This window comes from Amphiprion ocellaris, chromosome 7 (genome assembly GCF_022539595.1).
Source record: "Amphiprion ocellaris isolate individual 3 ecotype Okinawa chromosome 7, ASM2253959v1, whole genome shotgun sequence".
Lineage (NCBI taxonomy): Eukaryota > Metazoa > Chordata > Actinopteri > Pomacentridae > Amphiprion > Amphiprion ocellaris.
This window is the reverse complement of record NC_072772.1, coordinates 24,344,269-24,372,162: the sequence shown is the minus strand read 5'-3', so window position 1 is coordinate 24,372,162 and position 27,894 is coordinate 24,344,269. Positions and strand designations below refer to the sequence as shown.

The window sequence follows — 27,894 nt, the reverse complement described above, 5'->3', positions numbered from 1 at the left end:
AGTTTTCAAAGTTTATGGGATGTTTCTGGGTTGTGTTTTTTCGCAGGGTTTTAAGTAAGCACTGAAGGTGCCTTGGTCTCTCACTCTTGAGTGGCTGTGAAGTGTTTGTGACAGTTGCTAAGCCAACACCCTCTGTAATGGCCCAGCAGAGTATGAACATACACGTGTACACACACACTTTCACACACTCGGGATGGGGACTTGGACTAGTTGTATGGATGCTGACAGAGGTGTTTAGGTGATGTAGATTACTGTCACCTCACATTGGTGAGGTGTCATCCACCGCTGCCTGATAAGAGGCAGACTGTTGTGGACTAATTGTCTGTCTGTATACGTGTTGAGATGAAATGGTTGGAAGGAAGATGTCTATGCAAGTGTCAGTGGATGTGTTGGGAGCTGGGAGCTTTATTACAAAAAAATTCTAAGTCTGTAATCCTGTCCTAAATTAGAGATGAAATAATAAACAATAGGAACTTGTGATCAAATCGAAATACAAGTTAAACTGGAGAATAATGAATTTCTATTCAGCTGCTGTTGCTTTATAGGTTTGTTCATATTAGCAGTACTTTTCAGTTTCTGCCCCCTCCCAAAGAAGATCTTTGATTTGTTTTTGTTTTTTTAAGTTATTTTTTGGCCTTTTTTCAACTTTATTGACAGGACAGCAGTGAGAGAGAGACAGGAAAGTGGGAAGAAGAATGGAGGAAGGACCTGCAGGAAAGGGCCATGGGCTGGATTAGAACCCATGGCCGCTGGGTCTGGACTATAGCTAACAGCTGACACAGCTAACAAACAAACAAACAAAACATACAAATAAAATAGCCTAGACTACTTGAGGATTTCAGCACTTAATAGTGTGAAATGTTTGCTGTGGAAAATGGCCTAATGATGTTGCAGTCTTTCATTGGTTTACAGTATGGTACTCCAAATTATTTGCTCTAGTTTCACTACCAATAAAAATATAATGATGTGAAGTGTCCTAGACATGTCCTAGATGCTCTACACTGCTGATCTAGTTCAGTATCATCTGTAGCTGTCATCAGGTCAAACGACTGTGTGATTATGTGAGTTCATCCTGTGTTCTCACATAAAAAAAAAAAAAAAATAAATAAATTCAGTTTGTTTTGCAGCTGAACATCCTAAGTAATGCTGCACCACTCGATGCTTTTGTCCTCTTACCATTTTAGTGATGGATGTAATGGAAGGCCTTCAAAAAGCACCTGTTACTGTGTGATCCCTGAAGCACCTGCTCCATCCAAACCTCCAATATGTCTAGCACTGTGTTAGTGTATTCACTTGTGAATATGGCCCAGATATCTGTTCACAGCTTATGGCATTACATTTTAGAGATTAAAACAGAAGAGCAGACACTGTGATTCCACAAAAAAAAAAAAAAAAAAATCTGAGCCACAAATGAAATGAATATAATGAATAACTGTATTCAGGGAAAGCAACTTTGAAAAAGCAATTTGGCATATTGCATACCCTGGGCCACTAATGTAATGCTGGGAATGTTGTTGATGGCAGTGGATGTCACACAGAGCCATGTAAGGCGAGGATGAGCGGCGGCGTAATGCACAATAACCCAGCGCATTAACCTCCAGCCCTCCCTCTTCTCATTTTAATCCTGCAAATTCCATTATTCCCCCTCGCATGTCCATTTGCCTGTATAGGAATCCTACCCTGCTGCTAGCCTCCCTTTATTCCTGCTATCACTGTTCGTATAACCTGCTTGTGCCTCCGGTGTTTATCTACCACTGCTGGGTCTCAAGCACTTTGAATAAAAACATAGCTCCAAATCCGCCACTTTGAAAAGGGTACTAATTGCACAAAAGAGCGATCATCCCCTCAGATGGGTTTAAAGACTTAAAACAAACAGATTAAAGCACTAGTAAAGTGATAACGCAGGGTTCACTGTAATTTAACGCATAAAAGAATAACAAAAGTGGGGCATTCTGCGCTTAGAACAATGTGCCATTACACACGCCAGACACTGGCAAGAGCCACACTGGCCATTGACCTAATATACTTGCATCCCATATGAACGCACGCACGCATGCACGCACACACACACACACACACACACACACACACACACACACACACACACACACACACACACACACACACACACACACACACACACACACACATTAAAGTGCTTTACAATGTGGTTGTATTTCCTCTGTAATAAAGACTAGTAATGCAGAAAAGTTTAAAATCCGCTGTAATTGTGCAACATTTAGTGTTTATCACTAAATATAATTTCCAGTCTGTGCAGATGTCCTGGTATGCACTTGTTTAAACAGTGAGACTGAATGATGAACAAAAGTTTGGAAAAAAACACAAAGACACTTGTCCTTGCCCTTACATTGAACATCTATCGCAAAACAAGCAAACTCTTGCTGCTAGATATGCATTTTTTTTTCTCTACTTTAATGTATAGTAGTGTATTTTCCTAAAAATATTTGGCTACTGTACAGGTTGAACTGACTAAAAATTTAGACTAAAATTACTTCTCAGAAATGGTTTCATCATGTTTTTATTTATTTAATTAACAGGGATTTGTAATTCTGTGAGGAAAATACATATTTTTTTTATTTCTAGCATTTTGTTGACCTCATAGCTGTTATACCACTCAAATGCTTGAGTCATGTTTTAAACAGTATTGCATACCTTTAACTTTATAAAAAGCATATTTAACCATATACTAAAATCATACTGCTTGTAACCTTTTGAGAGCAAAGTCAAAACAATATGTTGTTGTCATTAAGCTTAATGTCACATTTATTTAGAGGTGCCAGAAAAATGTATTTGTTTTAAATTCACGACTAAATCTCGTTGTAGGACGAAGGCACGAACTGCCCACTGCCTCACTGTTTTGTTCTTTAGACTGCATGGACAGACGAGACATCTCCTGCATTTTTGTGGGAGTTTATCAGCTGAAGCAGTTCTGATGACATTCTTGAAGACTTTCTGAATGTCCCTCAGCTTTTAACAGTCATGGCACCTCTTTCCCTTCTTCAGCCATGGCCACACCTGTTGAAAGCCAGTATTTTCCAGGAGTGTGCATTTGTTGGAGCTTCTGGCTTTACATGTGGAACATTGTTGCGTACTTGGAAAAACTAAGGAGAGGCAGCTGAGGCAAGTCTGAGGTTCTCTGGCCAGTCCGAACTTCTCTTGGGATGCTAATTGAATGTATTTTGACTGTTGTCATTTTTATGTACTGGTTTTGTTTTCAACTGATGAATGTCAAATTTGTCATCAGTAGCCTCAGCTACATCTTTATCTGCAGAGCTGTTGTCATCAGAACCTCCAGTATTAAAGAAAATACTGCTCTGGATTTAATGTGTAACCAGTTAAAGCGCCATCATGTTTCTCTGAGAATAAACCAGTCAGACACACTTCTGTGTCATTGTGTCTTGGTTCAGCAGTTGAAGTGGTGAGATGCTGCTACCATCATGAGGCCAAGCTAGAAATTACGACATTACTTTCAGAATTTCCATCCAACACAGTGTTATACTGAAACATTGTTAAAGACAGTTTGTTTGAGGAGAACTAGAATTTCTTGTTTTACTGTAAATACTGGACAACCATGTTTTTAATCGTAGAATGCAAATGTCTGACAGGTTGCTAACAGCAATAGAATTAACAAAAAACGTGAAGTATATATTATAGTAAAGGCATCTATCACAAGAAGGTAGCAGGCTTATTTTGTACATGCCTAGTTTTGTACTGTAATACACAATTATTTACATGAGGTTAAAAGCTGAATATTCTCATTCCTATAGCAATATTAGATATTGTATCAAGGATGCAGTACAGCCACAAGATTTGTTTTTAGTGTGGCTACAGAGACAGATGTGGCTAAATGCTGAGCAGTTTACCTTGACAGCAAAATGAGCTTGGAGTGGTTAATGAACATTTTGGGAAAGGAGCAAATATGCAACTGAAGTAAGAAGATGAAGTGTGGGTAAAGCCAATGACAATTCACATCCTATCCAGAATGTGCAGAACATGACAGACATCATCTAACATTTAGTCCGTGGAGAGAATAAAGGTTAATGATTTGAAACATTCAGTTAGGCCTCTGATCTCTTCTGTCCATGGAATCAAAAATAGAAGATAATCTTAGGATTTTCAGATTGGTTGGAAACACTGGCCAGTGTGTTATTTATGCTTACAGTCAGACTGAGATGGAGACATCATGGGCTGCTGCCCAGTTGGCGTTAGCCCGTATCCTCAACCTTTCCTTGTTGGCTCTGTCATAGTAAGTGGAGTCAGCTCATTTGCATTGCAACGCCACTGGGCCTTCTATTCTGCGCTTGGTAGATTTTACTTTGTGGTTTGGCTCTAACTTCAACCACCAGACCGCCATGTTAATGCTGCCCATCCTCCGTCCCTGTCTCACCCTCTGGAAAACTAGCTTCACATACTCAGAAAAGATTGTTGTTCTTACTGTGTGAACGAATAATCATTTGTCTTTGTGCTTCTGTTTTTCTGCAGTAGTCTCCTAAGGCTTTTGACCTCTGTGGTTATTTAACTATTTGTACAGATAAATTAAGTGGTGTAATTATTCATTAAGACCAAATAAAATTGGTCTTTACACACACACTTTGTATAAGACCATCAGACAGAACTTTAAATTATCTTTATCTCTAAACATTTTTTTCAGCTGGCAGGGGAAGCCCAAGAACTGTTCTCGGTGCGTCATGGTCCAGTGCGAGCTGCTCGCATTCTGCCAGCACCACATATCAGTGAGTATCTTCAGTACCTTTACATTACCACAGTATAGAATTGACCTGCATTGAAGCACATGCTGCATATTCAAATTTCAAACAAGGTTTTGATCATGTTTATCTCATAATGATGATAGAATAGCAATATTGTTGAGTTGTTAATAAAGACTTATAGTATATCATGAAGGTGAGCCTTCCACTGGCATTTATATTTTTCTTCAAAAGTCACACAATGCATTATGCTTTAAAATGTATTTTGTTTACCTTTTATGTATAAATACACTCAAAATTAGATTAGATGATAGGTATCATTCATATGGGTTAGCTCAGCTTAGGATAAAGACTGGGAGCAGGTAAACAACTAGCCTGACTTTGTTTAAAACATCTCACCATCAACAACTCAGTGTGGAGTTAATCACATATCAGTGTGGAGTTAATCACATATTTCTCTATCATAAAAGATCTTCAGTTACACAAATAATTCTTGTGTTAATGTTATTTACATTAAAAGTAGCATTTTATTGCATTTTTTTAAAAGAATGGTTTGACAATATTGTGTCAAAGTCAAAATTAAGGACATAAGTGCAAACCACACAAAAGTCTGGCCTGAAATCAGATGTTACAACTGATTTATCTAGAAGCCAAAGATCTTAGCTGCTCAGTTGAGGGCTGATACTCTTCCTCTGGCCAGTGAGGTTTGTTAGTCAAAAAAACATTCAGGAGGGAAACGGAGTGTGAGCTGTGTCATCTAGGGAAAGGGGAAAGTGTGCCTCATTTTTTTCTATTATTGTACAAATTTTGATTCAAGTGAGAGCTTTGGCATACTTTGGTCTGTCAATGTTATATATATATATCTTAATCTTTTAAGATTTAAGACAAAATATTGAACTGTTCCTTCAAGGGCCACATATCCGCATCTGTTTCAAATGGAACTGTAACCAACTGTGCAGCTCCAAGACAGCATCACAAGACCATTACCATGGACGAGACAGAAGCTCAGCTGTTTTCACCTTGTCTCGCCACATGAACTGCCAGCCTCAAGTGCTCCCTTAGCTTTATTTTTAACACAAGATTTATCTCCCCAGCTCACATGTGGTAGGGATATGGAGGAAGTACCTGTATGTGCTTTTAGACATATTTTCTTTCTAAGTCCCCCGAAGTGTTGTTTCAGCATAATTTTGAAATATTCTCCAGGAAAACTCCACTTTGGTTAACTTGATTTTTAGCAACCAACGTCAACACTAAAAATTAAATTCTGTATGGCACATCCTAATGCAGTTTTGGGTTGTGGGCATTTTAAGTGGTGCTATATCATTAAAATTAAAGAGTGCTCCTTGCTGCCTCATCCTGATGTTGAAGTCAATCTACGATTACTCTTGGCCTGCTCTCAGCCTCTGAGCCTCTGAAGTTCATGCTTCTTTGCTGCCAAAGCTCTTCTGGGAACCTCACTGTGCCTTCACTATTCTGCTAGTGATCTCCCCAACTCCTGTCTAAATATTCTCCTTTAGATTCTTTAATAATTTGTTTAGGTAGATGTGCATGTTATGAATATACATTTGTTAAACTGACCTAAATTCTGTCTTTCACCAGATTTTTTTCTTCTCCATACTCAATCCAGTGCTATCTTGTGTCATTTTAAATACCCAAAACATTAAAAATGTATCAAACCTTTAAACCTAAGTCTGTCTTGAATGAGTTGGGGCTTCTTTGTAGCTTTCATTCTGAAGTAGACATAAACAGCTTTGCAGGAAGACACCCAAAATAGAAGAGAAAGAGATCCAAGTTCTTTAATTAATAAACAATGATATAATTCTTAGTAATTTGTGACAGGAGTATTTGAGAAAGGATGACCTTTGTATCAATGGCTCCATGTTTCCATTGTATTGTGACATTAAGCAGTTAATATTATTGGTCCAAAAAATGAGGAGAATTGATAGAAACTGCAAAAATACATATACACCAAAAGAATGAGTATGTTTGGCTGATGTGGAAACGTTTGCATAGTGATAGTATGTGATGATGCTATGGTTTAGCAAAGATTGTGTGATCTACAGTAACCCCCTCTCACCATCATCAACCAGTGTATTTGAGAAAATGTGTTAAGAAGTCATCACTGTGTAGGGGAACTGATAATAAAAAATTTGGGTGCACCTAAATTATATGGTGCTGCACTCAAGTAAAACCCAATATAAATAGTAAGTCTGGGGCCCTGATCACATTTCAGCTGTTAGCTAGGTAACTGCTCAGCTGCAGCACATTTAACATTATGTAACTATAGCTACAGATTTCACTGAGGTTGGTTAGATGTTATGCTAATCACTCGTCGACACCACTAACAGCGTGCTGTCTTCTCTTGATAAATAGCTACATTGCAAGTTTGTTTAGTTTGTCTCTCGTCCGCTATAGTGGAACTCAGCACTCTGGCAGCCTGCCAGCACTATCAGCCAAACACAGCCAAAGCACAAGACAGGGACACACCCTTCCATCTAGCCAAGACAAAAAAGAACATTTGTGAATATCTCGCCCATTTTTCACATAGTACTGAAGTTGATAACAGTACATTTTAAAACAGACATTATTGACTTCATATCTGACTTCAAAAAAGAGTGACTAAAAGTGATTTCAGTTGTGCTTTAAAACTATCTTCAAATGGAAACTAAAAGAAATTAAAAATACTGACAGATATTAATGATAGCTTTGTAGCAGGATAAATACAGAAAATGTTCATTTTATTAACCAGTGCTTCCAAATTAACAAAAAAGTAGCAAATGTTTTCAACGAAATGGTTAGTGTGTATCTGTACTACAACTGATTGATATCGGGAAGACCTTTTCATTGGTACTGTTGCACCCATCTGTGTAGGAATGTCTGATTGGTTTTTGAGATTAGTAACCTTGTGTAATTCTTGCATGGATCCTGCTAACTTCACTTTAAGGAGAAGTCAAGTCAGACACAACAAGCAGAAACACCTGTGTACGTGTAGAAAGCCTTTATTTAATATGCATAAACACACACTGTATCTTGGTGTCTTATGTGACCAACAAACACTTAAGTGTCTAGCTTGTAGCCTCGCCAAGTGATGTGATAAAACCATACAAATGTTATGCAAACACTATTAGACAATGTAACTTCTAAAATGTACATTGTCCTCGTGATGAGCTTGGCACCTGGCCTTAGCCATGAGAAGGATGGATTTGGCACAAAGCGGTGCAACAGTTGGAAAATATCATCTGAAATGTGTAAAGCAGTTGGACGCCAGACATTACGCTTATGGAAAATCATTGTAATTGGGTAGTCATTTCTTCAGTAACACTTTAAAGAGGAAAGATGCCCTTAATTTTTGCAGAATTTCACAATTTTCCCACTGAAAAGAGTACTGTTGATCCTGATGTGATCCGTTCTAGTCTATTTTTTTCTAGTTACATGTGTTTTGAGTTGCCATTGTGTTGAATACATTGTTGATTCCCTCTGGCACCAATGAATACAGTTATGTTTGAGAATGAACATGTTATGAATTGAATGTTGCCATAGCAAATTTAACAGTATTTACTGTTATTTTTAGTAATCTCAACCAAATGTTCAGTAGTCTGGAAACACCCAAAAACTAACTTTAGAATACATGTGAATTTACATGGCAACTGCTTACTTTAAAGCTGTTTCATATGAATTAATCTACCAACAACACTGATGAATTTAATTGAATTTATATTGTGAAATAGTCACAGTGAAATAAATAAATAAATGTTTTATTGGTTCCACTGGAAAGTTGAATGCTCTATGAATACCAGCGTCTATATCCTCAGAGGCATAGTGCAAATGGTTTAGTTGTTCCACTGATTAGACCTTTTCCAGACATGCTGTTTGAATTTCATCTCTGCAGGTGTCAGTCAGTGCTGTGAAAGCTGGCTTGTGGCATTTTTTCGGTGAGAAAATCGCCTTTTTGTTCTCTGGCCATGTTCCGGTCTTTTGGCAGATTTGAACAACACACAATGGCAGCATTTGAAGAGTGCTGGAAGTGGATGAAAGCAAACCACAGTAATAAGAAGCAGCAGATTGCCCTGACACATGAGGGGAGTAATTCTCTCAGCAGAAAATAAATATGAATTGTACTACTGGAGGGAAGGACTCTGATTGCAATCTGCTAGGGCACAAACAGTGTCGCACTGTGGCGAGCCATTAAAAGGCCAATTGTCTGGGATGGGAGGCTGTGGGTGGGCAGACGTATAAAGACCCGAAAATAGGTGTTGATTCTAATAAGGCAGGGTTCCTCTTTCCTAGAATAGAGAAGGAAGTACTGGTTTTCCAAAGAGAGTGAATGCGTTTATCCACATCTTCTCTAGAGTTTACAACCTATAATCTTCCGTTGTCTTGGAAAATTAGTCAGTGTGTGCCCTGACTGGTAACAACTGAGTATTGAGGAAATATGAATATATATGAAAAATATGTACTGCGAGTCTTTGTACTCTTTTGCCGTGGAGGTCAATTTGTATGTCTTCACAATAGAGTCACATTTGGGATGCTTCCACCCTGTAGATGTAATTCTGTGAAGTTTAACAATAAACATGTTGTCTGTAGTGTTTCAGGCCGTTATAGTTTTATCTAAACACGACCTATCCTCACTGTAGCGTGTCACCATGCAGTCCACTGGAAAGTCAGCAATACTTGCTTCAGTTACTGTCTTTAGAGTAGTAATCGAATGAAAATCTTTATATTCATCAAATGTTGCATTTTTTCCAGAAAGTTTATTTTTGTAAATGTACCATTTCACTAAGTCTCGGAGAGGCATATTTATGTTTCAGCTCAATATCTTGACTGGGAATGATGTCTGATGGCAGAAACATGAAAGAAGAAAGGATTGTAGGGAGTGTTAAAGGCTGGTAGGCAAGCCACTTTTGCTCTCACGCCATACCACAGGAACTTGGGCTGATTACTGTCAAGCCTCAAATTACAGCCCTCTAAAGGGTAGCATCTTCTTCAATCTAAGCACCCCCATCCCCTCAATCCCCTGATCCTCTGTCTGACTTTAAAAATAAGACAATTAGGGAAAACATGGGATCAGTCCACCTAATGCAACATGTTTTCTCTACATTTTTTTAATATGCCTGTTGGGCTTATACCATGCTGTAATTCCAGTCTTAAACACAAAAAACAAACAAGGAGATTGACTGAAAGTCGTACTCGCTTTTGTAACATTCACAAGTTTTCAAAAGCCTATTTCGATTCTGTGATATATATGTGTTTATTTCTCCCTTTTTTTCCCTTGCAATTTCTGTTTAAACACTTGAGCAGTAGCAGATTAGATAAACAATAGAAGACAGAAGTCTTTACAATATGTGGATTGCACATTTTGGATGGTATGGACAGTGGTGGATTTGGGAGAAAAATCTCCATTCATCAAAAATTTTTTCCACCATAACTGGATTACAGGGCAACAGTAGTAATGAAATCAGCACGTTTCCTGTCATGGTAATAGGCTGACTCATGAATGAGAGTGGGCAGCATTAAAGGCCTCACATGCTTGTTAAAGAATGTCCCTCTTTGTTTTGTGCAGATCAATGTGTTTCTCATCTGCCTCTTCCTCTGACTCCTCTTCCTCCTCAGGTCCTCAAAAGATGGACAGTTTTGCTGACAAGAGGCCTTTGCTTGGGGTCTGCAAGAGCACCGGGTCCTCTGGGTGAGTTTATGTATCATAATAAAACTGACATCACTCCCTCTCTCAGCAGATATCTTTAGATGTTTTTAATTACTACGGTCCTTTCTAGTGAAAGTCACCTATCATAAAATACAATTTACACCAATTAGTCACAGCATTAAAACTGCTGGCCCTGCCACACCACAAAAACTACTTCGAAATGGCTCCAGAAAACTGACCAAGAGATCAAGCTGTTGACCTTGCCTCCAAAAGGCCTAAAACCTCAATCTGATTGAGCATACGCATGATAACTAGAAATAGCCAAATCCACAATGGGGTCTTTACCTGTACCTAGAACTTACAACCTAAAGGATCCACTGACAATGTCCTAGTGCCAGACGTCAAAAGACAACACCAGACATCCTGAACCTGTGCATTAATGGGTCACAACTATGGCTGCATATCAATGCAATGCAATGTTCTCCTTTCTATAGCTGAAATATTTCCAAACAACTAATGCTTTTGCATTTTTTTTGCAACCAAATCCTGCTTGTTGGCTCTCTCCTGTTCCTCGCTGATTCTGCTGTGTACATACAGACTCTTGTTAATATGGTGAAAATCAACTTCAAGAAGCCTGAAATCAGAATAAACAATGTTCTCTCAAACAGATTTCTCTTGTCATTGAAAATGAGAACGATGCACTTCATGCGATGTGACTATTGCGCAAGTGCAAATCGCAGTGTCGATGCTGAAACAATATATTGTACAGCCCTAGTCAGAACTGTTGTGGCAGCAAGAGAGGGAACTACACAATATCGTACAGATATTTTACTTTAACCAATTATGAATGTCATGGGTTAAATTTTCAGTTAAACTTAAGCCTTTTTACATAGAATGACTTCAAAACCCCTACAACCAGCTTGTATAGCAGCTGCTGCATCATTATGCTTCCATCATAACCGGTTAAAGGGACTACACCATGCATGGCAGCAGCTTGCAAGCCATGTGCAAGCACAGTGGAGTTTCGGGTTCCAAATGTAGAAAAAAGACACAACTGATTATGTATGGTAATGATTATCAGTTAATTTTTCATTGCAGTTAGTATTTTAATAAATGCAGAATATGTTTATCGATAAGGCGGAAGATCAACAACATGCATGTCAAAAGAAGTATTGTAGATTTGCTGTAAATACCTGGCGGCACCACATCTTACTGTTTATTAAAATGGAAGACTACAGCCACCAGAGGTGGTCACTTGGACTACAGGCAGTTTTGTGATGGCAAGCGTACAGCATTGTAGGGGTTTAACCATGAGAAAAACTTCTGTAGCATTTAATGACTTCTTGCCAATACCCAGTTACTGAAGGCGAGTTGAACTCATCGAGGATGGTGGCCCAGTAGCTAAGTGGTTTGTGTAACCAAGCCACTCGTGACAATTGTCACATGCCTTACTTCTATCACTGCATGAAAAACTGCCCACTATGCTTCATTCAGATGACAATTTCTTGATTATTGATTGAGTTCAAAATTTACAATCTGTACATAAAATTCCAGCTTTGTATCAAACAGGGATTCTGAATTGAAATCTTGATCAGCCCCTTGGTATTTACTTGCCAGTACCAGCTGATGTTTGCTTTGTAACTTTATTGCTTTCAGAGTGTCTGAAGATGTTCACTTACCTGTAATACACAACCTCACTAAAAATGTTCACAAGACTGTGTCTGGAACAAAAAAACAGAAAAAGACACAGCAGTTCCAAAATAAAAGCTCACTACCTTGGTTTGCCAAAACCCTGCATTGTACATGCTCTGCAGGCGTCCACATACATTACATGTTTTAAAAAAAAAAAAAAAAAAATAGACCTTATATTTGGTGAAGGTGGTATAATTCCTTCTTAAGGTCTCACAACATAAAGCTGAAGACATAAACCTTAACTGACATTAGTTGCACCCATGGCTTTCAAAACAATTACTTTGTGTCTCGTATGATTGTTGAATTTTGGAATCTCATTCATTCAATCTCCTGGTCTCTGTTAGCTGTGAAAAAAGATCAGAACCAAAGAATATTATAAGCTGAGTACATACAGGCAGCATTGCAGGTGGCAGTACAGTAAATCTAAAATTGGTCCAGCTATGTGAATTAATATCATAAATTGGCATATCTGCTCTTTTCCAGTGGGGGAGCTCTGGTTGAAAATACACTAAGCAGAAGAAGGGAAACTAAAGCAATATCTCCGTGCTGTTGTATTGACCCATCGTCATGGCATTTCTTTTAACAGGATAGAAGGGAGTGGAAGATGTTTTACTGTTTGCAGTGTTATGAAGTACAAGAAATGATACATCTGAAAGTAATTTTTAATAACACAAGGCATCAAAGGACACCCAACTTCTTGTTATGAACCCTTCACATGCACCCTTCACATGCACCCAGCTGGAGGTGAGCCAGTGATGTGGGCTTAGTGATTGTGATTCATGTTTTCTCTGTGACACTGTGGTTGGAATGCGAGCAGTACCTGAACGCTCCTGAGGTAACAGAAGAGAGATTAAGCAGATGTGTGGATCCTGGCAAATCTTAGGGGAATGAGTGTTATGCCTTTGTTTAGTGAAATAAAGTGAATTTAAAAAGTGACAGACCCCAAGGCATCTTCGCCTGCTTCTCCATACCCAGTCTGTGCCCTCCTCACACCCCTCCCCCCCTTCCACTTACTTCTACTGCTTTTCCAGAGCAACACAAAATTTAACTCAATATATCCTACCCAGGAAATGAAATAAGGAAGTCTTGTCTTCAGCAGGGCCTTGATGGAGACCACCTTCTTGATGTTTTCCAGTAACTGCCGACCCTGTCTCTCTGACGCCATTGCTGTTGCTTCTGCTTTTCCTATGTCCTCACTGACACTGAGACAGGCAGCTTTTTGATGGTTTGGCGAATCACCCAGGCGTCGCTCGACACTAATGCTGAAAACATGCACTGTGTTGAAAAATCAGAAACCCTGACCTCTGGCTGAATGGCACAGCCTGGTCCTTCCCCCAACAGAAGTGCTTGGTAAATAACACTCTGGTCAAAGACAAGAAGGAAAAAGGCTTCCGGGTGCGGCGCAGTACTTTCCATTGGGCCTGTTCATAAACTTACTAAGGTCCTCACACAATTTTTAGCATATAATCATTTTGAAATAACAGCTTTTGTTAACCACCAAAAAGGATGCCGTCCTGACACTTAAATGGAAAACAGATTGGAGCCTTGGCCGCTACAGCGGTGCTGGTTTAGAAGTTGGTTCAGTCAGCTCTAGGCTTAGATTACAAGATTTGCAAATTAAAGGAAAACCAGAGAAGGGAAAAAGCATGTGTGCTGAAGCCCTGTACTTGTGGATTTCCAGCCAGGCACACTCAACATAATTTTATCAATGGAAAGGATTATGCGTTAAGTCCAAACAATGTATGGATCCAGTGATTTTCTTGACAGTAAAGCTACATATGCGTCCCTCTCACTCTTTGCACCAGTGCCAGTGGGCTTTGAGAATTAGTAAAGAATGCTGGTGCCATTGCAGACCTTAGTATGTCTGCTCACATTTCTGGAAGGGATTTGTTTCCTTCCTCTACTTGCCATTGTTATTATTTTCATTCATTTTAATTATATCCACAGGTATTAAAACACTCAGAGATTTAGGGCTTCTCTCTCTCCATGAAAGTAAATTTTATGGCCAAGATGGAGGCAACTTAACTGTTTGTTGGTGTTTGAGTGCACACACTTCTTGGGCAAAAGTTCAATGATGAATAGGCATGCTTTGTTCTCTGGAGTTTGGGAACTGTCAGTGACATTTCCAACCTCCATCTACCCCCTCACAGCATCTGGTCCCGTTTTCTTTTAACCAATATAGTCCTCTTTCACCATGCGGATTACAACTGAATGTGCTATTTCAAGGCTCTGGCTGATGCACATGGATACAGTGAGCAGATTTCAGTCACCATTGAGGCTATGGATGCTATTTTTTCTAGTGGGACTGTAGATTTCGTGAACTTTTGTCAGCTTCATGTCATAAACTTCATCACTGCCATTCCTCACACATACGTGCATACTTACATTATTTTATTTATTCATTATTTATTTATTATATAACAACTCATCTCATTTTCAGATTTTTTTTACCAGTTTGTAGTCATTTAATCACATGATCTTCCTTCAGTTGAATGATTTGACTGAAACTAATGAACCTTTGTAAACTCTAGTTGGATTGACAACACTTGAAATTCACTAAAACTATGCTGCACAGGAGACTGGCTGTTTTACCATGGATACCCACTCTTATGCATTGCTGAGGAGGTTGAAAATGTTTAGTATTATTGTTTGAATGCAGAGACCCCTCTGTGAAATGAGTTCTACTCTACACTCTATTCGTTGATGACTGGATTAATTGACAGAAAACTCATTTGCAAATATTTTCATAATTTCTTCGTCATTGTCTTTATTAAGCTAAATATTTCCAACTTCACTAAACAGCCCTATGTCACAAACATTGCGTTATTCTACAATGAAGCTGCATTTTCATTTAAATTTTGCGAAACTTATTTTCTGCTGTTTGTCAAATTTTAGATAGGGAGAAGCTCATCACCTTGGCAACTCAGAAAATGGAGAAGAAGCTTTATTACTTTAACCCAAACTGTACTATTCCCCTAAACCTAACCATATAGCTTTCGATGCTTAAACTAAACCATGTTCCTGACATGTAGTTATTGTTGTTAAAGTGTCAACCAAAGTGTGATATTTTACTAAGCCTAATCATGTGCAATATTTTTGGTACCTAAACCTAACCGAATAGCGAGTGAAAGAAAAGTAAGTAAGCAACAGGAAAAAATGAAACTGAGAATTATGGCCCTGGATGGAAGGGTCCATAATAGTCCCAGTCGCCTTGCAGAGAGGATCCTGCTACTGACTTCTTCCATTCTCCCCTCCTGCCTCCTTGTGCAGACTTGGCCAATCAATCAATCAATCAATCAATCAATCAATCAATCAATCAATCAATCAATCAATCAATCAATCAATCAATCAATCAATCAATCAATCAATCAATCAATCAATCAATCAATCAATCAATCAATCAATCAATCAATCAATCAATCAATCAATCAATCAATCAATCAATCAAACTTTATCTAGCACTTTTCATACAGTTAAAATGCAACACAAAGTGCTTTACAACATTTAAAAACATTAAAAACAAGAAAGCCTATCCCTCCCTCCCTCCCTTCATATATACACACAACTACACACACACACACACACACACACACACACACACACACACACACTCTCAACATTGACTATAGGGAGACATGGCATGGCACTGAGGATCGTGGAAAACACCTCCATTGGGGCCGTCCACACTGGGAGGAGTCGCAGGCAATGCCCTCCAGGGGCGTCGGCCTCGGCACCTCCCCATCATGGCATTCAGTAACATTAGGTTAAATATTCTCCACTACCAAGACACGGTATTTCTTAAAGGAACTTAACTTGAATTCCTTTTTTCCTATGAAGATTTTTACTTTGATAGTATTTCGTCAATGTGGCTCCCCCTGAAGAACAATTGTTGTTCAATTCAATTCAGTTCAATTCAATTTCAATTCAATTTTTTTTTTAATATAGTGCCAATTACAGTCAAATTGTCTTAAGACGCTTCACAGAACCCATATGCCTGACCCCCAGAGCAACCCCTAAGGCGACAGTGGCAAGGAAAACACCCTTTTAACAGGGAAAAAAACCTCGAGCAGAACCCGGCTCTGATGTGGGGGGACCCATCTGCCTGCTGGCCGGGTGGGTTGAGAGGGACAGAAGAGGTAGAGAGGTAGAGGTAGAGGGATAGAGGTAAAGGGGGAGGGATGGGAGAAGAGGGGGGTGGGGAACAAGAAACATATAACATACAGTTGGATACATGTATGATAAGCTAGTTGATACATACAAAGTACAAGCTAGCATAGAAATTGATTCATAGTTTACTGTTATGGTGTACGGATTTGGCATTAATATACTCCATATATAGCTGGTAGTAAAATTCAAACAGTGTGTAGATGAGTATATCAAGTATAATGAGGGTGATGCAGAGTAGAATGGTGGAAATGGGCAGCTGGAAGCAGTGGGCTAGAGGAAGGTCAGCAGCAGCATCCCACAGTGGACATGATGGACACTAGGCCAGTTGGTGGGAGAACAACCACAGATCTGAAGCATCCAGCTCTGGGACCAGGGACACTCGGAGAAAGGAACAGGGAGAGACAGAGTGAGTTTAATGCAATAACGGTATATATATTAAATATAGTGGTAGATAGAGAAAGGCTCAGTGCATCAAGAGAGGTCCCCCAGCAGCCTAGACCTATAGCAGCATAACTAGGGGCAGAACTAAGGGACATCGAAAGGGGAAATCAGTTGTGCAAATGAAGACACTCTGGTATTTTTCATGATGTGTACCTTGTAGAAGGCCTTTTGATAAGAGGTAAAAGATTTTGCCTGTGTTTCAAAATCTTTTCATCATGTTACAGTAGCTACATGTGACAATTTTACAGAGCAAACTGTTACAGTTTAGTTAACACTGCATACAGTAGATAGATGGAGTTGAGTCACATTGTAGATCCAGTCCATTACTATGTTTCTGTTTGGCAATATAGCTGAAAAATTCCTCATGATAAAATGTTAATTTTGAATTTAACCTCTTTAATTATCAAAGTACACAGATAATAGTTAAATGTTTAATAGCACAAACAAATAAACAAATGAATGAATTTACATACATAAAGGAAACTAAATTAGGACCAAGGAATGATTTTACCCTAATGCACATCAAGATATCACATGGAACCCAGAGGAGAAAGGAGAATGATCAGGGCAGAGCCACTTCACTGTGCTGGGATTAGGATTCCAAGTGACTGGCCTAGATGCCAACATCATGTCCATCAGCCCTTGTAGAAGGCTGGTGAGGGTGTGTCCTTTAGGTGGGGGCAGTCTCGCTTTGCCAGTTCAGAATTTAAGTAGAACATAAAGATCTGGCTGCACCATTCTGCTATAGGGGAAAAATGTGGTTTCTTTAAACTATCATAGCCGTCATGGGTAGGACTAAGCCAAGGATGTAGCTTTGGTAATCCCTCAAAACAATGACAGGATGAATTGTGTGATTTAAGTAAATAATGCAGCAATTTAAAACTAGCAGGGCTGTTCTATAGCACAATCCCAATGCTCTGCAAAACCTGACATTTTCAGTGTGGCAGGTTGCTGCAAAGAGCTTTTTGTTGCTTCTGAGCAAAGAAAACATCAACACACACACACACAGCAGAAAAGCCACCTGAAATGAGCTACCAGTGGCAGGCTTATTCCTGCATCCTACATCTGATGACTCTGACTAAGGTGGAGGTGGTAGGGGACACAGGGTCATGGGAATTTTTGACAGTCCAATTTGCAAATGCAGCTACTGTTGCCCGCCGGCTGCAGACTTTGCCAGGAGAGGACTGCGGGCGCCGATGGGGATGACAAAAAGCCACAGAGAGATGAACAGAGGGTGAAAGAACTCCATTATCAAGGGATGTGATAGGCTGTTTATGACCCAGAGAAAGCGCACTCTTGGGATTTGTTCATGCAACTAAATGTTGCATTTTTCTTATGTGCTTTCATGAAGGTTTGCAACTAATGCATAATGGTAAAACTATGCAGCATTCTTACAAACAAGTTTCTTATTGGTAATGATGAAGTTTATATCTCATGTGCATATTGTGATTGCTTTTTCTTCCCAGACCTAGTTTCTGAGTTGCATAGATAACTTGTATGGTATTGGTACTGGAGCAACCAAAGCATCCATGTTTACACAATAAATGTGCACAGTGCTTTACATTTTTTTCAATCTCTCTATTTCTATGTTGGAGAGGCATCTGACTAAAAATATCTGTACAGGCTGATATGCCATGATTTCAGTTTCTATTATATTTGGCGTGTAATAATGGAATCAGGTAAGGTGTTCTTTCATAGTCCAGTGCTACTTGGAAAGACAATGCTTTTTGCAGGTACAAACTGCCGTCTCCCACCACTCACACTGATGGCAAATGCCATACTCAATTAAGGGTAAATGTACAGCAAACATAATTTTGTTTTCTTGAACAAATATATTTAAATCTGCTTTAAATCCTATGGTGAAGTAACGCAGGTTATTAATTACAGGGTTGCAGGCAACAAATTTCACTTATCCCACGCAAACACTTTTGATGGCAAAAGCCCATTGTGGCACTAAGCCCTTGTGTTTCAATGCATTTTCATGACAGGTTTTGCTCCGTGGACCGGATGTATCTGTCTTCTAAAGTGTATTAAATGGAAACCATCAAGCGTTTGTATAAAATGAGCCACCAGATTATGGGGATTTGGAGAAGTGATGCTTTTTATCCAACATGAGGTTACGGTGTTCTTCACTGTCACATTATGACCACACGCACACACATGCTCAGGCTATCCAAGTCTAGCATGTGAGGTGGATGTTCCGATCTGTGACTCAGAGAAGGTATTCTGGTGAACTCAGTTTATATCTAATTTGTTCTGTTATTGTGATTTGTTGTTAACTTGTATCGATTGTGTTCATGATGATCTAAGTGTTCAGAAAGATTGTCACTCCAGAGTAGATTCTATCTAACACAAGTGCTCCTTTCCCCCTGGTCTTCAAAGTTTGGCTTCAATTTGTGGGCAGGAATGTCATGTTCTCCTCTGAGGAAATGGTTTTGATGAAATTGTTCCCGGGCCCGTTTGTCATGCCCCTGAATGGAAATGAGAGTGGCTGTAATCTGGTCTTCAACTTCCCCTTTTTCATTGCCCCTTACACACATACACACTTGTTCCATGCATAGGCAAACCTCTGGGGCTCAAGCTTCACTCTGGAACGTTTATTTTGACTTGCATGTCTGTTTTATGTCTGTCGAAAATGCGTTCTGCCTCGCCAGTTTTCCCCCTTCAAATAGGAAGTCAGATTAAACTCAGTAGTACTGGAAGTGGTGCATATAAACACACCCGACAGGCTGAATGATTAGTAATGACTTTTCAAACTTTTACCGCAACCTCATTCCCTAAACCAGGCCTCTGTGGTCAAAGCAATTAATATTTTATTTTACTTAAGTTTAAACTTTCCCTTTGCATTGAAGTATAAAGCGGTACTATTGTAATTTCCTTCAGATGTTGGATGAAAGATAAAATAGCAGGGACTTGGTGTAGTAACACTTATTCTTACCAGGATCTGCATTCATCTGTCTCAAAGTGTAACTGGCCAAAAAGCATCCGTTGCATTTTTATGACTTGTAAAAACATTTTGCCAGACGTTTCATGAGCTCAGGGAAGTAGTCCTATATTCGCCAACATCTAGTTAGAACTCCTGAGATGACCTTACTGGCTTGAAGCTGCCCTGAGAAGGTGTTCTGGCAGAGCTATTCTGTGGTTAGGAGAGTTACATATAGATAGCATAATCTTATTTGAAGACAGAGATTTTTATCCATGCTTGGGCTCAAGGGATAATAATTTGAGTCCTACACTTCTGTCTTGGTTGAAACACCTCAACAAGTTCTGGAAGGATTGCTATGAAATTTTGTGGTGGGTGGGTTTTGTACCTCCAGCAGGTCATTGTTTCTTCATTGAAATGTCTGTTTGATGGAATACAAGCAGGTTTTGTAATGATCTTTTGTACATGACATGGGTTCTGATGACTTTGATGGTCCCCTGCTAGTTTTTCTAAGGCCAACATGAGGTGAACATTTATTCTTGTTGTGAAAAGTTGCAATTCATATTGGCTGGATTGCCATAATATTTGGTACAAACATCCAGGTCCTTCTAAAATTTAAATTTTTGTGCATCGGTGATCCTCTGAATTTTAATCTATTGCCATGATCAGGTCAGATTTTTTCAACATGCTGGTCAGTGAACTAATGATATTCCTTCAGGTGGTGTTTGTGTTTAGTGCTGATGAGCTAATAAGTGTTAACATGCTAAACTAAGATGGTGAATATGGTCAACATAACCTGCTAAACATATGCGTGCGATCTAGCATGGCTGTAATCTTATTGATTTGACTGGAATTTATGACGATAGTGGAAATATAGCTATACAGCAAGCAGTGAGCATTTAGCTCTGTCATAAGCAGCCATGTTGGTAGTAATGAGGAGGGCCATATAACTCAATGATCCCCTCGACAGGAACATCTTGTAGAGTTGTAAGGTTTTTTCATGAGTTGTTAGAATTGGTCACCAGCCAGTCTGACATCTAATGGCCTCTATCACAGTCAGTGGCGTCTAACCGTAAAAGAAATTACTGATAATCTGTTATGGATATGGAATTTGACTGGTTTAAGGGGTAGATTTGACACTGACAGTTTTTTTTTTTTTTCAGCAGAGAGAGATCACAGAATGTGGGTGGGTGAGGCTATTGTCTTCAACCTCCTGTGGTTGAGGGGTTTTCTCTAAAGTCTGGAAAGTGAGTTTTGTCTTGAAATTGAATGTGATGAAATAATCAGTGTTTTGCCTGATACCTGTAAATGTTGCATCGTGACTTCAAGCTGCCTGCTAGCTCATGTCCTGGTGCACAAGCAGATACAAGGAACGTTAACTTGTCACGTTTCTAGATACACTTTGAGATGTCAAAGCAGAAGAAAGAACTGCTCCATGACCAGATGTTTCTTGTGTCAAGTGCTTCCACTTAACTTTGACAGAACATTGGCACAGAAGGCTAAAATGGCTAAAATTGAATCTGATGCAAGCTATGGTTTGGTTAATGAATATTAATATCCACTTCACTGCTGTCAAAGTAAGAAGAAAAGCTGGATTTATGGACTGCATATACATAAATTCACATGTTAAGTTTTTTTTTTTTAATATTACACTACTGTTCCTAGTATCTTTCCTTTAGTTGAAAGTCTTTTTTCTCTTGGTTTTTTGTACATTGGATTTAATGGGTTTGTTTGCTCTTTTGCTGACCATTTAGCTATAATGCAATGCTTTAGCATATACCCATCAAGAATAAGTTGAAGTCTATGCATGCACACAAACACAGAATAGTGTGTTTCCAAAATGCTGGGCCTTATGCTGTATATGCAGTATTAAACAGTGAAGGAAATGTATTTGTAGCAGCTCTGCAGACATGGAGATGTGGTTGAACTTTTTACCCTAATTACTTTCCTGCTAATGCCTGCAGCCTGCCGGAATCACTGTGGCTCCCCCCAGGCCCCCAGCAAGCTCTGATGTGGCCTGTGTGTGTGTGTGTGTGTGTGTGTGTGTGTGTGTGTGTGTGTGTGTGTGTGTGTGTGTGTGTGTGTGTGTGTGTGTGTGTGTGTGTGTGTGTGTGTGTGTGTGTGTGTGGAGTTGGGTGCTTGGCTGAGAATGAGTGGAGTGGGAGTAGCGAAAGCACTGTTTTTCTCTTCGAGTCGTCATGGAATTCTTGATGCAAAGATTGTCCATGCACACATGGACAACAAAGCCTTGAAATGCTACGAAAATGGAAAGATTTTAACATAATTTTCAATTCCATAACAACTGTGCCAGCTCTATCTTGACAGGAGCACAACAAATAATAAATTAACTTTGAGGTGAGATTATGCAACCAATTTCTGTTTCCAAACTCAAAATCTACTTTAAATCTCATTTAAATCTAATTTGCATGTCTAAATCAGGGTTACATTGGTATTTGCAGTTCATTTTTGCAGTGAAGAGTGAATATTAAATCGTTGTGGGATGGTGGCATTAACTATTGGCAATGTAGTTCCTAAATTTGTGCTCTACGTATTCAAAAATCCATATCAGCTGAACCCTAGTAGAAACAACATTCCTCAGAAGTGCAGCAGCCTCCAGTTGTAGCATCAAAGTTCTCTCTTAGAGCAGACCCAGCCTTGACTTCCCAAACTGAGGTTGTATTTGTATAGCATTTCCACAGCATGTAATTGCCATTCGTATTTGGGGAGCTTGTAAAACGTTGCACCAGTATGAAATGTGGGGACGTCCCTTCCTTGTAAATGAATTTATTTGCCTGTTTTTGAATTCCCTCTTAGACTTCCATCTATGCTTTCCACTTCCACATGAAATCTTGTGGTTTTAATCCCCTGGTTTAGTTCACATTCATAAAAAGATGTGTGCAGTTTCTGTCAGCCAGAGGAAAAGTGCTCATGGAATAAGCTCAGCACTGATGTGAAAATTAAAATAACAGATGTTGACATGTTTCATAAAGGAGGAAGTACAGAGACTAGATTGATTATAATGGTACAGTAATAAGACATGTGCCATGCATGAAGGTCCTTAATGACCATTGTAAACAGTTACATATCTAAAATAAAGACTCACACATAATTTTAAAAGTCAAATTAAACATTGTGTTTTCAGGAGATTTTCCAGTTGTGGTACAGTGCAGCACAACAGCAGAGAAGTAGAACAAAAAAATGATCCAAACAGGCAGGGTTTACTGTGAGGCCAATCCAAAGCTAGATGAATTCAGCAGGTGTGCCCTCTACTTGCTTTACGGCATAGCAATTTCAGATTTAAAAAATTCCAATTCTGGGCTGTTGCAACCTTAACCTAGGCCAAATCTATTATTCTTCAAAGTGGGTGATCTTCCTTTCCACAGTAAGTTGAGCTGTGTCTGTAGTAGGGCTGGGTATTGTTTAAAATCTATGTACAGTACTACTGGTAGTATCCATAATGACACCAAAAAATACATTTTCAGTATCTCTGAATAAATAGTAAAATGCTTTCCTAACAACCTCTCTTAGTATTGTCAGAGATGGTTGTCTTGGGATGACAAAGTTGGTAAATTGTAAAGTGCCTCAACAACTATTAGATGGCTTCCTAGGAAATTTAGTACAGACATTGTGGTCCCCAAAGGATATATTCTGTTTGACTTTTCAGTGCGCATCACCAGTGGCATAACTTAATAAAATGTCTCTACATTTACTCACTGAATTGGCATATAGCCTTTCTCAAACATTTGTTATTTCTCTGAGGATATATCACAACGAATGTGATTGCCTGACTTTTCATCTAAAGCTGTTGGAAAAGTCTCAACAAGAATTGCATGGATTTCCATCACTGATTTCACCAGGCACCGTCAAGTCAAAACTGTGCTTTGTCCATTGCCTGTGTTCGACCACATACCTACAAAATACTGACATTTATGTTTACTGCTAAATAGGAAATCTTGGTATGCTCAGCCTTTATCTCAGTTAAATTAATAAAATTATTCCTCAGATTAGGAAATATATAATCAAAGAATAAGTAAAAGAGACTGAGAATCTGACCAAGAATTTGTTGCCAACTTGCAGGAGAAGCATTTCGGTCAGTAACCACCACCACACACACACACACACACACACACACACACACACACACACACACACACACACACACACACACACACACACACACACACACACACACACACACACACACACACACACACACACACACACACACACACACACACACACACACACACACACACACACACACACACACCCTCCCTCCCTCCCTCCCTCCCTCTAATCATGTTCTATTGACATCTTGCATTTTGTGTGTTCTGTCTGGCGGGGCCAGTCCATTTTCTCCTTAGTTTCTGGAGTAGCTTCTTGTCCTATCAGAGGAAGTACATGAGCCGAGCCTCCTTTCCTCCATCCCCTTCATTTTGTATCCTTTCAGACCCAAGGGCCATTTTGAGTAATAGTAATTGACACATTGATCTAATAGGGCCATCATAATAGGCCTGTTACTGAGCTGGGCAGTGGTGCTCGGCGTCACCTTAACATGTGCAAGGACTGACATCCCGCCATGATCCATAATGATAATTGTGATTTAGCCTTGCTTTCAACCTGCGCCCTAACATCCCCAGCATCAGGAAATCTTATTACATCTGACCCCGCATTGCCTCCATTAGAACTGGGTCATTTGTTAAAATACTGCAAAAGCAAAACAATTGAACTCTGTGCCATTTTGATTCTATAACAGCAGGTTATCATTGTTCCTTTGAATCAATTCCAGAGGCCCATTTTTCGGGATAGAGCTTTGAATTGGATTGATCGGACTCTGATAATGCTCAAATCAATGATGCAGCCGCCTAAAAGTAAATTACCGTTGGGTTAAATTTTTGTATTCATCTTAATGTCTGTACTCGTGATTGGTAATGGTAGCTGTGCTCACAACGTGAGGACCTTTGAAATGTTGACGGCAACGTTAGCCATCAGAATGGAACAGTGAATCAGGGATTGTTTAAAACTTTGTTGTGGTACCTCTTTTATCTTCTTTAAGAAGCATTTGCTAGGACTGGAGGGAGGAACACATTTGAGTTCACATCCAAGCAGTGTCAAACACACAGACACATGCACACAGAATATGCATATAGTCCTGGAACAGTATTTTAAATTTGGGCTCGTGTTAGTATCTAAGGGATATGAATGAACTGTGATTGTGTCAGTCCTTACTTGGGCAAAATACAAGACAGGGCTCCAGACTAGCTTTTTCACTGGTAGCATACAGGGATGAGAATTTTCCGCGGATCCGCGGAATTCCGAGTTTTTTTCCGCCGAAAGTATAATTTTTGTGAATCGTGTAAATCCGTTGAGAAAATTGTAGGGGGGTAGGGGTAGGGGTAGGCAAGCAGCCGGCCGGCCGATGCGTCGTGAGCCGAGGCTTGTGATGGCCGCCCGCCGTGATGGCCATCCCGCCGCCGACATCTTTCGGCAACGCATATTGCAAAATCAGATACAGCTGTGAGAACGGAAATCGGCATTGCTATCTGTAAACATCACTCGCTATTTATGTTAATGACAACATCCGCCTATTTTCGGCAGCAATTTGGCGCCAGTTTCATCTGATTGTTTCCTTCCACATGTTAAATTTCGCGGATATGCAAGCACACGATATTGTTGAGTTTTGATCATTTCTGGTGCGTGGATACGTATAGATCTATGGTTGTTTTGGTTACCTAAAAAACCTTTTTCGCCAGCATGGCGAAAAAGGTTTTTTAGGTAACCAAAACAATGAAAAAAAAGACTCTGAAAAAAAACTCTGAAAAAAACTGAAAAAAAAACTCTGAAAAAAAAGACTCTGAAAAAAAACTCTGAAAAAAAATGAAAAAAAAACTCTGAAAAAAAATGAAAAAAAAATGAAAAAAAAAACTCTGAAAATGTCTGCCGAAGGCAGACATTTTCAGAGTTTTTTTCCATTTGTCATTCTCATCCCTGAGCATAGGTGCGACCAACTTTCTCAGTTGGTTATGAATAGACATTACACTTTAAGAGTGTTCCCTAAATGCCCCACGTTACAGGCTGTGGTAGCTACTGCTAGGTGGCTGCAGCGCTCGGACAGGTGTGTGACCAAAAATGATTTTGAAAAGAGTTCAACTAGGGCGCTGTAATGTCAGATTTGTCCCAGATGGAACCGAGTGATTTTTTTCTACATGCCCTCTTTTCTATGAGCGGTGCACGTAGGTGCGCTCCGCATTCCACAGGAAGATCACATTTTTAAGCATAAATACCACAGTACACTGAAGTTATAAAAATACTACTTTCCACCACTGTGGTTAACACAGTAGCTGTCTGTGCTGGTTAGAGAGACACAAATACAGCTTAATGATCGCCATGTATTGGCACAATGTGACCGCTTGAAATTTTAACTTGCACACTCAAAAAAAGATTGCAAATGCTTCCATTGTGCAGTCTGGAACCCTGTAACATTAGTGTGTACTTCTGCCTATACATGTGTGTGCGCATATATGACACATACACTCTCAGGGGTTTGGCTCTCGTGTCAGTCATCAAAATAGTAGTGGGATGTTATTGCAGTAGTTATTTGATTTTGTTTGTGTGTGTTCCTGCGTTTACCTATGTCAAGCAAAATGAATCGCAAGTCAAGGAACTGCCCGTGTGTGTGTGTGTGTGTGTGTGTGTGTGTGTGTGTGTGTGTGTGTGTGTGTGTGTGTGTGTGTGTGTGTGTGTGTGTGTGTGTGTGTGTGTGTGTGTGTGTGCGTGTGCGTGCATGCATGTGTGTGTTAGCAGCATCCCTGAATGGTAGAGTCCTGTTGGTGCCCGTGGCGTCAGCTGCAACATGGAATAATGGTCCTGCATTGGCTCAGAGTAGCAGATTATTTGACAGCTGCACACACAGTTTGCAGACAGAGTTCCATGGATCATGTTCAAACCAGATTATTGTAGGTGAAGGCGAGTGGCTCACTGTGACCTGCTGCATCCTGCAGCTACAGCTACATGGAAGGATTACCGACATAGGATTTTGTGACAAGCATTTTCAGTGAGATTGTCAGTTCTATTCTAGTTAATTCTTTAGAGCGAGATAATTACTGTTTTTAGTTGTTTGATAATATGCATGTCTATTTTCTTGACATTCCATCTAAGAAAGCATTTTTACCAGTACCAACAACCAATACCCTGCACCTCACTGACGTGCTCAACAACATTATGATGTATCCATTCTAAATACAAACACAGGTCACACATATATATAACTTGCCTCAGCACCCTCAACTATGGAATAGAGACCTGATGTTCAGGTGCAGACAGGGCCATGGAAGATGTTTAATGTTTAAAAAGATTAGACAGTTTTATACAATGGTATAAATGTGTTTGTGTGTTTGTTAACAAAAATGTGTGACATAGGTTTGATATAAAAAGCTTTTGGGCCTACCTAATGCTTTTTAAAATAAAATAGGAATTCATGTGTTGATTATCATCATTTTTGACTAATTATAGGCTAGAAAAGTTCCCGAATCGATGACCGAAATTTTGCTCTCTGAATCTTAGAATATGTTTCTTCTCAAGGATGCTCCTTAGACACACACTTGCAATAAACAACCTGTTGCAGTTCAGACTCTACCAATTTGTCAACCATGGCAAATGCTGTACAAATATGCCAGGACCTCATAAAAACCCCATGGGAAGAAGGGTGGAAAAAGTGAGAATAGAAAGGAAGGCAAAGAAAATGATGGAAAGACAGGCTGGTTACTCTATCATCATGTCTATTAAAACCTTCCTGCTGTAGAAAGCTTGCATTCAAACCGGCAAATGCATTGTGTCAAAAATTCAGCCTCGTTGTTCTCTTAACTAAAACCACTACATTGTTGCAGTGGGATGAAGATATCCCTTCAGAGCGATCCGGCAAAAGTAGTGTAAAGTCCTCAGCAAAGAGGTGACCCTGGCCTCAGACAGCAGCATTCTGTTTCATAGAGTCATCCTAACTTATTCACTTTTGTTTCTGGTTCTTCTTGACATTTAATCTCTGATTCTAAAGACTTCCTTAGTCCTGACTGACCAAAATTATTTGACTTACGACCTGTTAATGAACCAAGACTTGCATACCTTAAGGTGTGAATGCATGCGCTCTGTGAGGCATGCTTCATGCTGTTAATGGCGGTAACATTATGTGGGGAGGGATCACAGGAGTGAGTTAAACGTACTTGATTAGTTGTGTCGTAGACTGCCTCCTCCATTTAGAGATGCTCCAGTTTAACATAGATGGCTTCCTGGACAACACTGAAACATCT

The 27,894-nt window shown here is 39.5% G+C and overlaps 1 protein-coding gene across 3 annotated transcripts in view; it reads left to right on the top strand.

The window, feature by feature from the left end:
• Positions 1–27,894, top strand: part of bcas3 (BCAS3 microtubule associated cell migration factor) — a 398,522-nt gene that overhangs the window by 11,664 nt on the left and 358,964 nt on the right. For all 3 annotated transcript variants that reach the window (XM_055011827.1, XM_055011829.1, XM_055011828.1), the window contains exons 6-7: positions 4,673–4,754; positions 10,338–10,410. In XM_055011827.1, the coding sequence (XP_054867802.1) occupies positions 4,673–4,754; positions 10,338–10,410 (155 nt within the window). The remainder of the gene's footprint in view (positions 1–4,672; positions 4,755–10,337; positions 10,411–27,894) is intronic.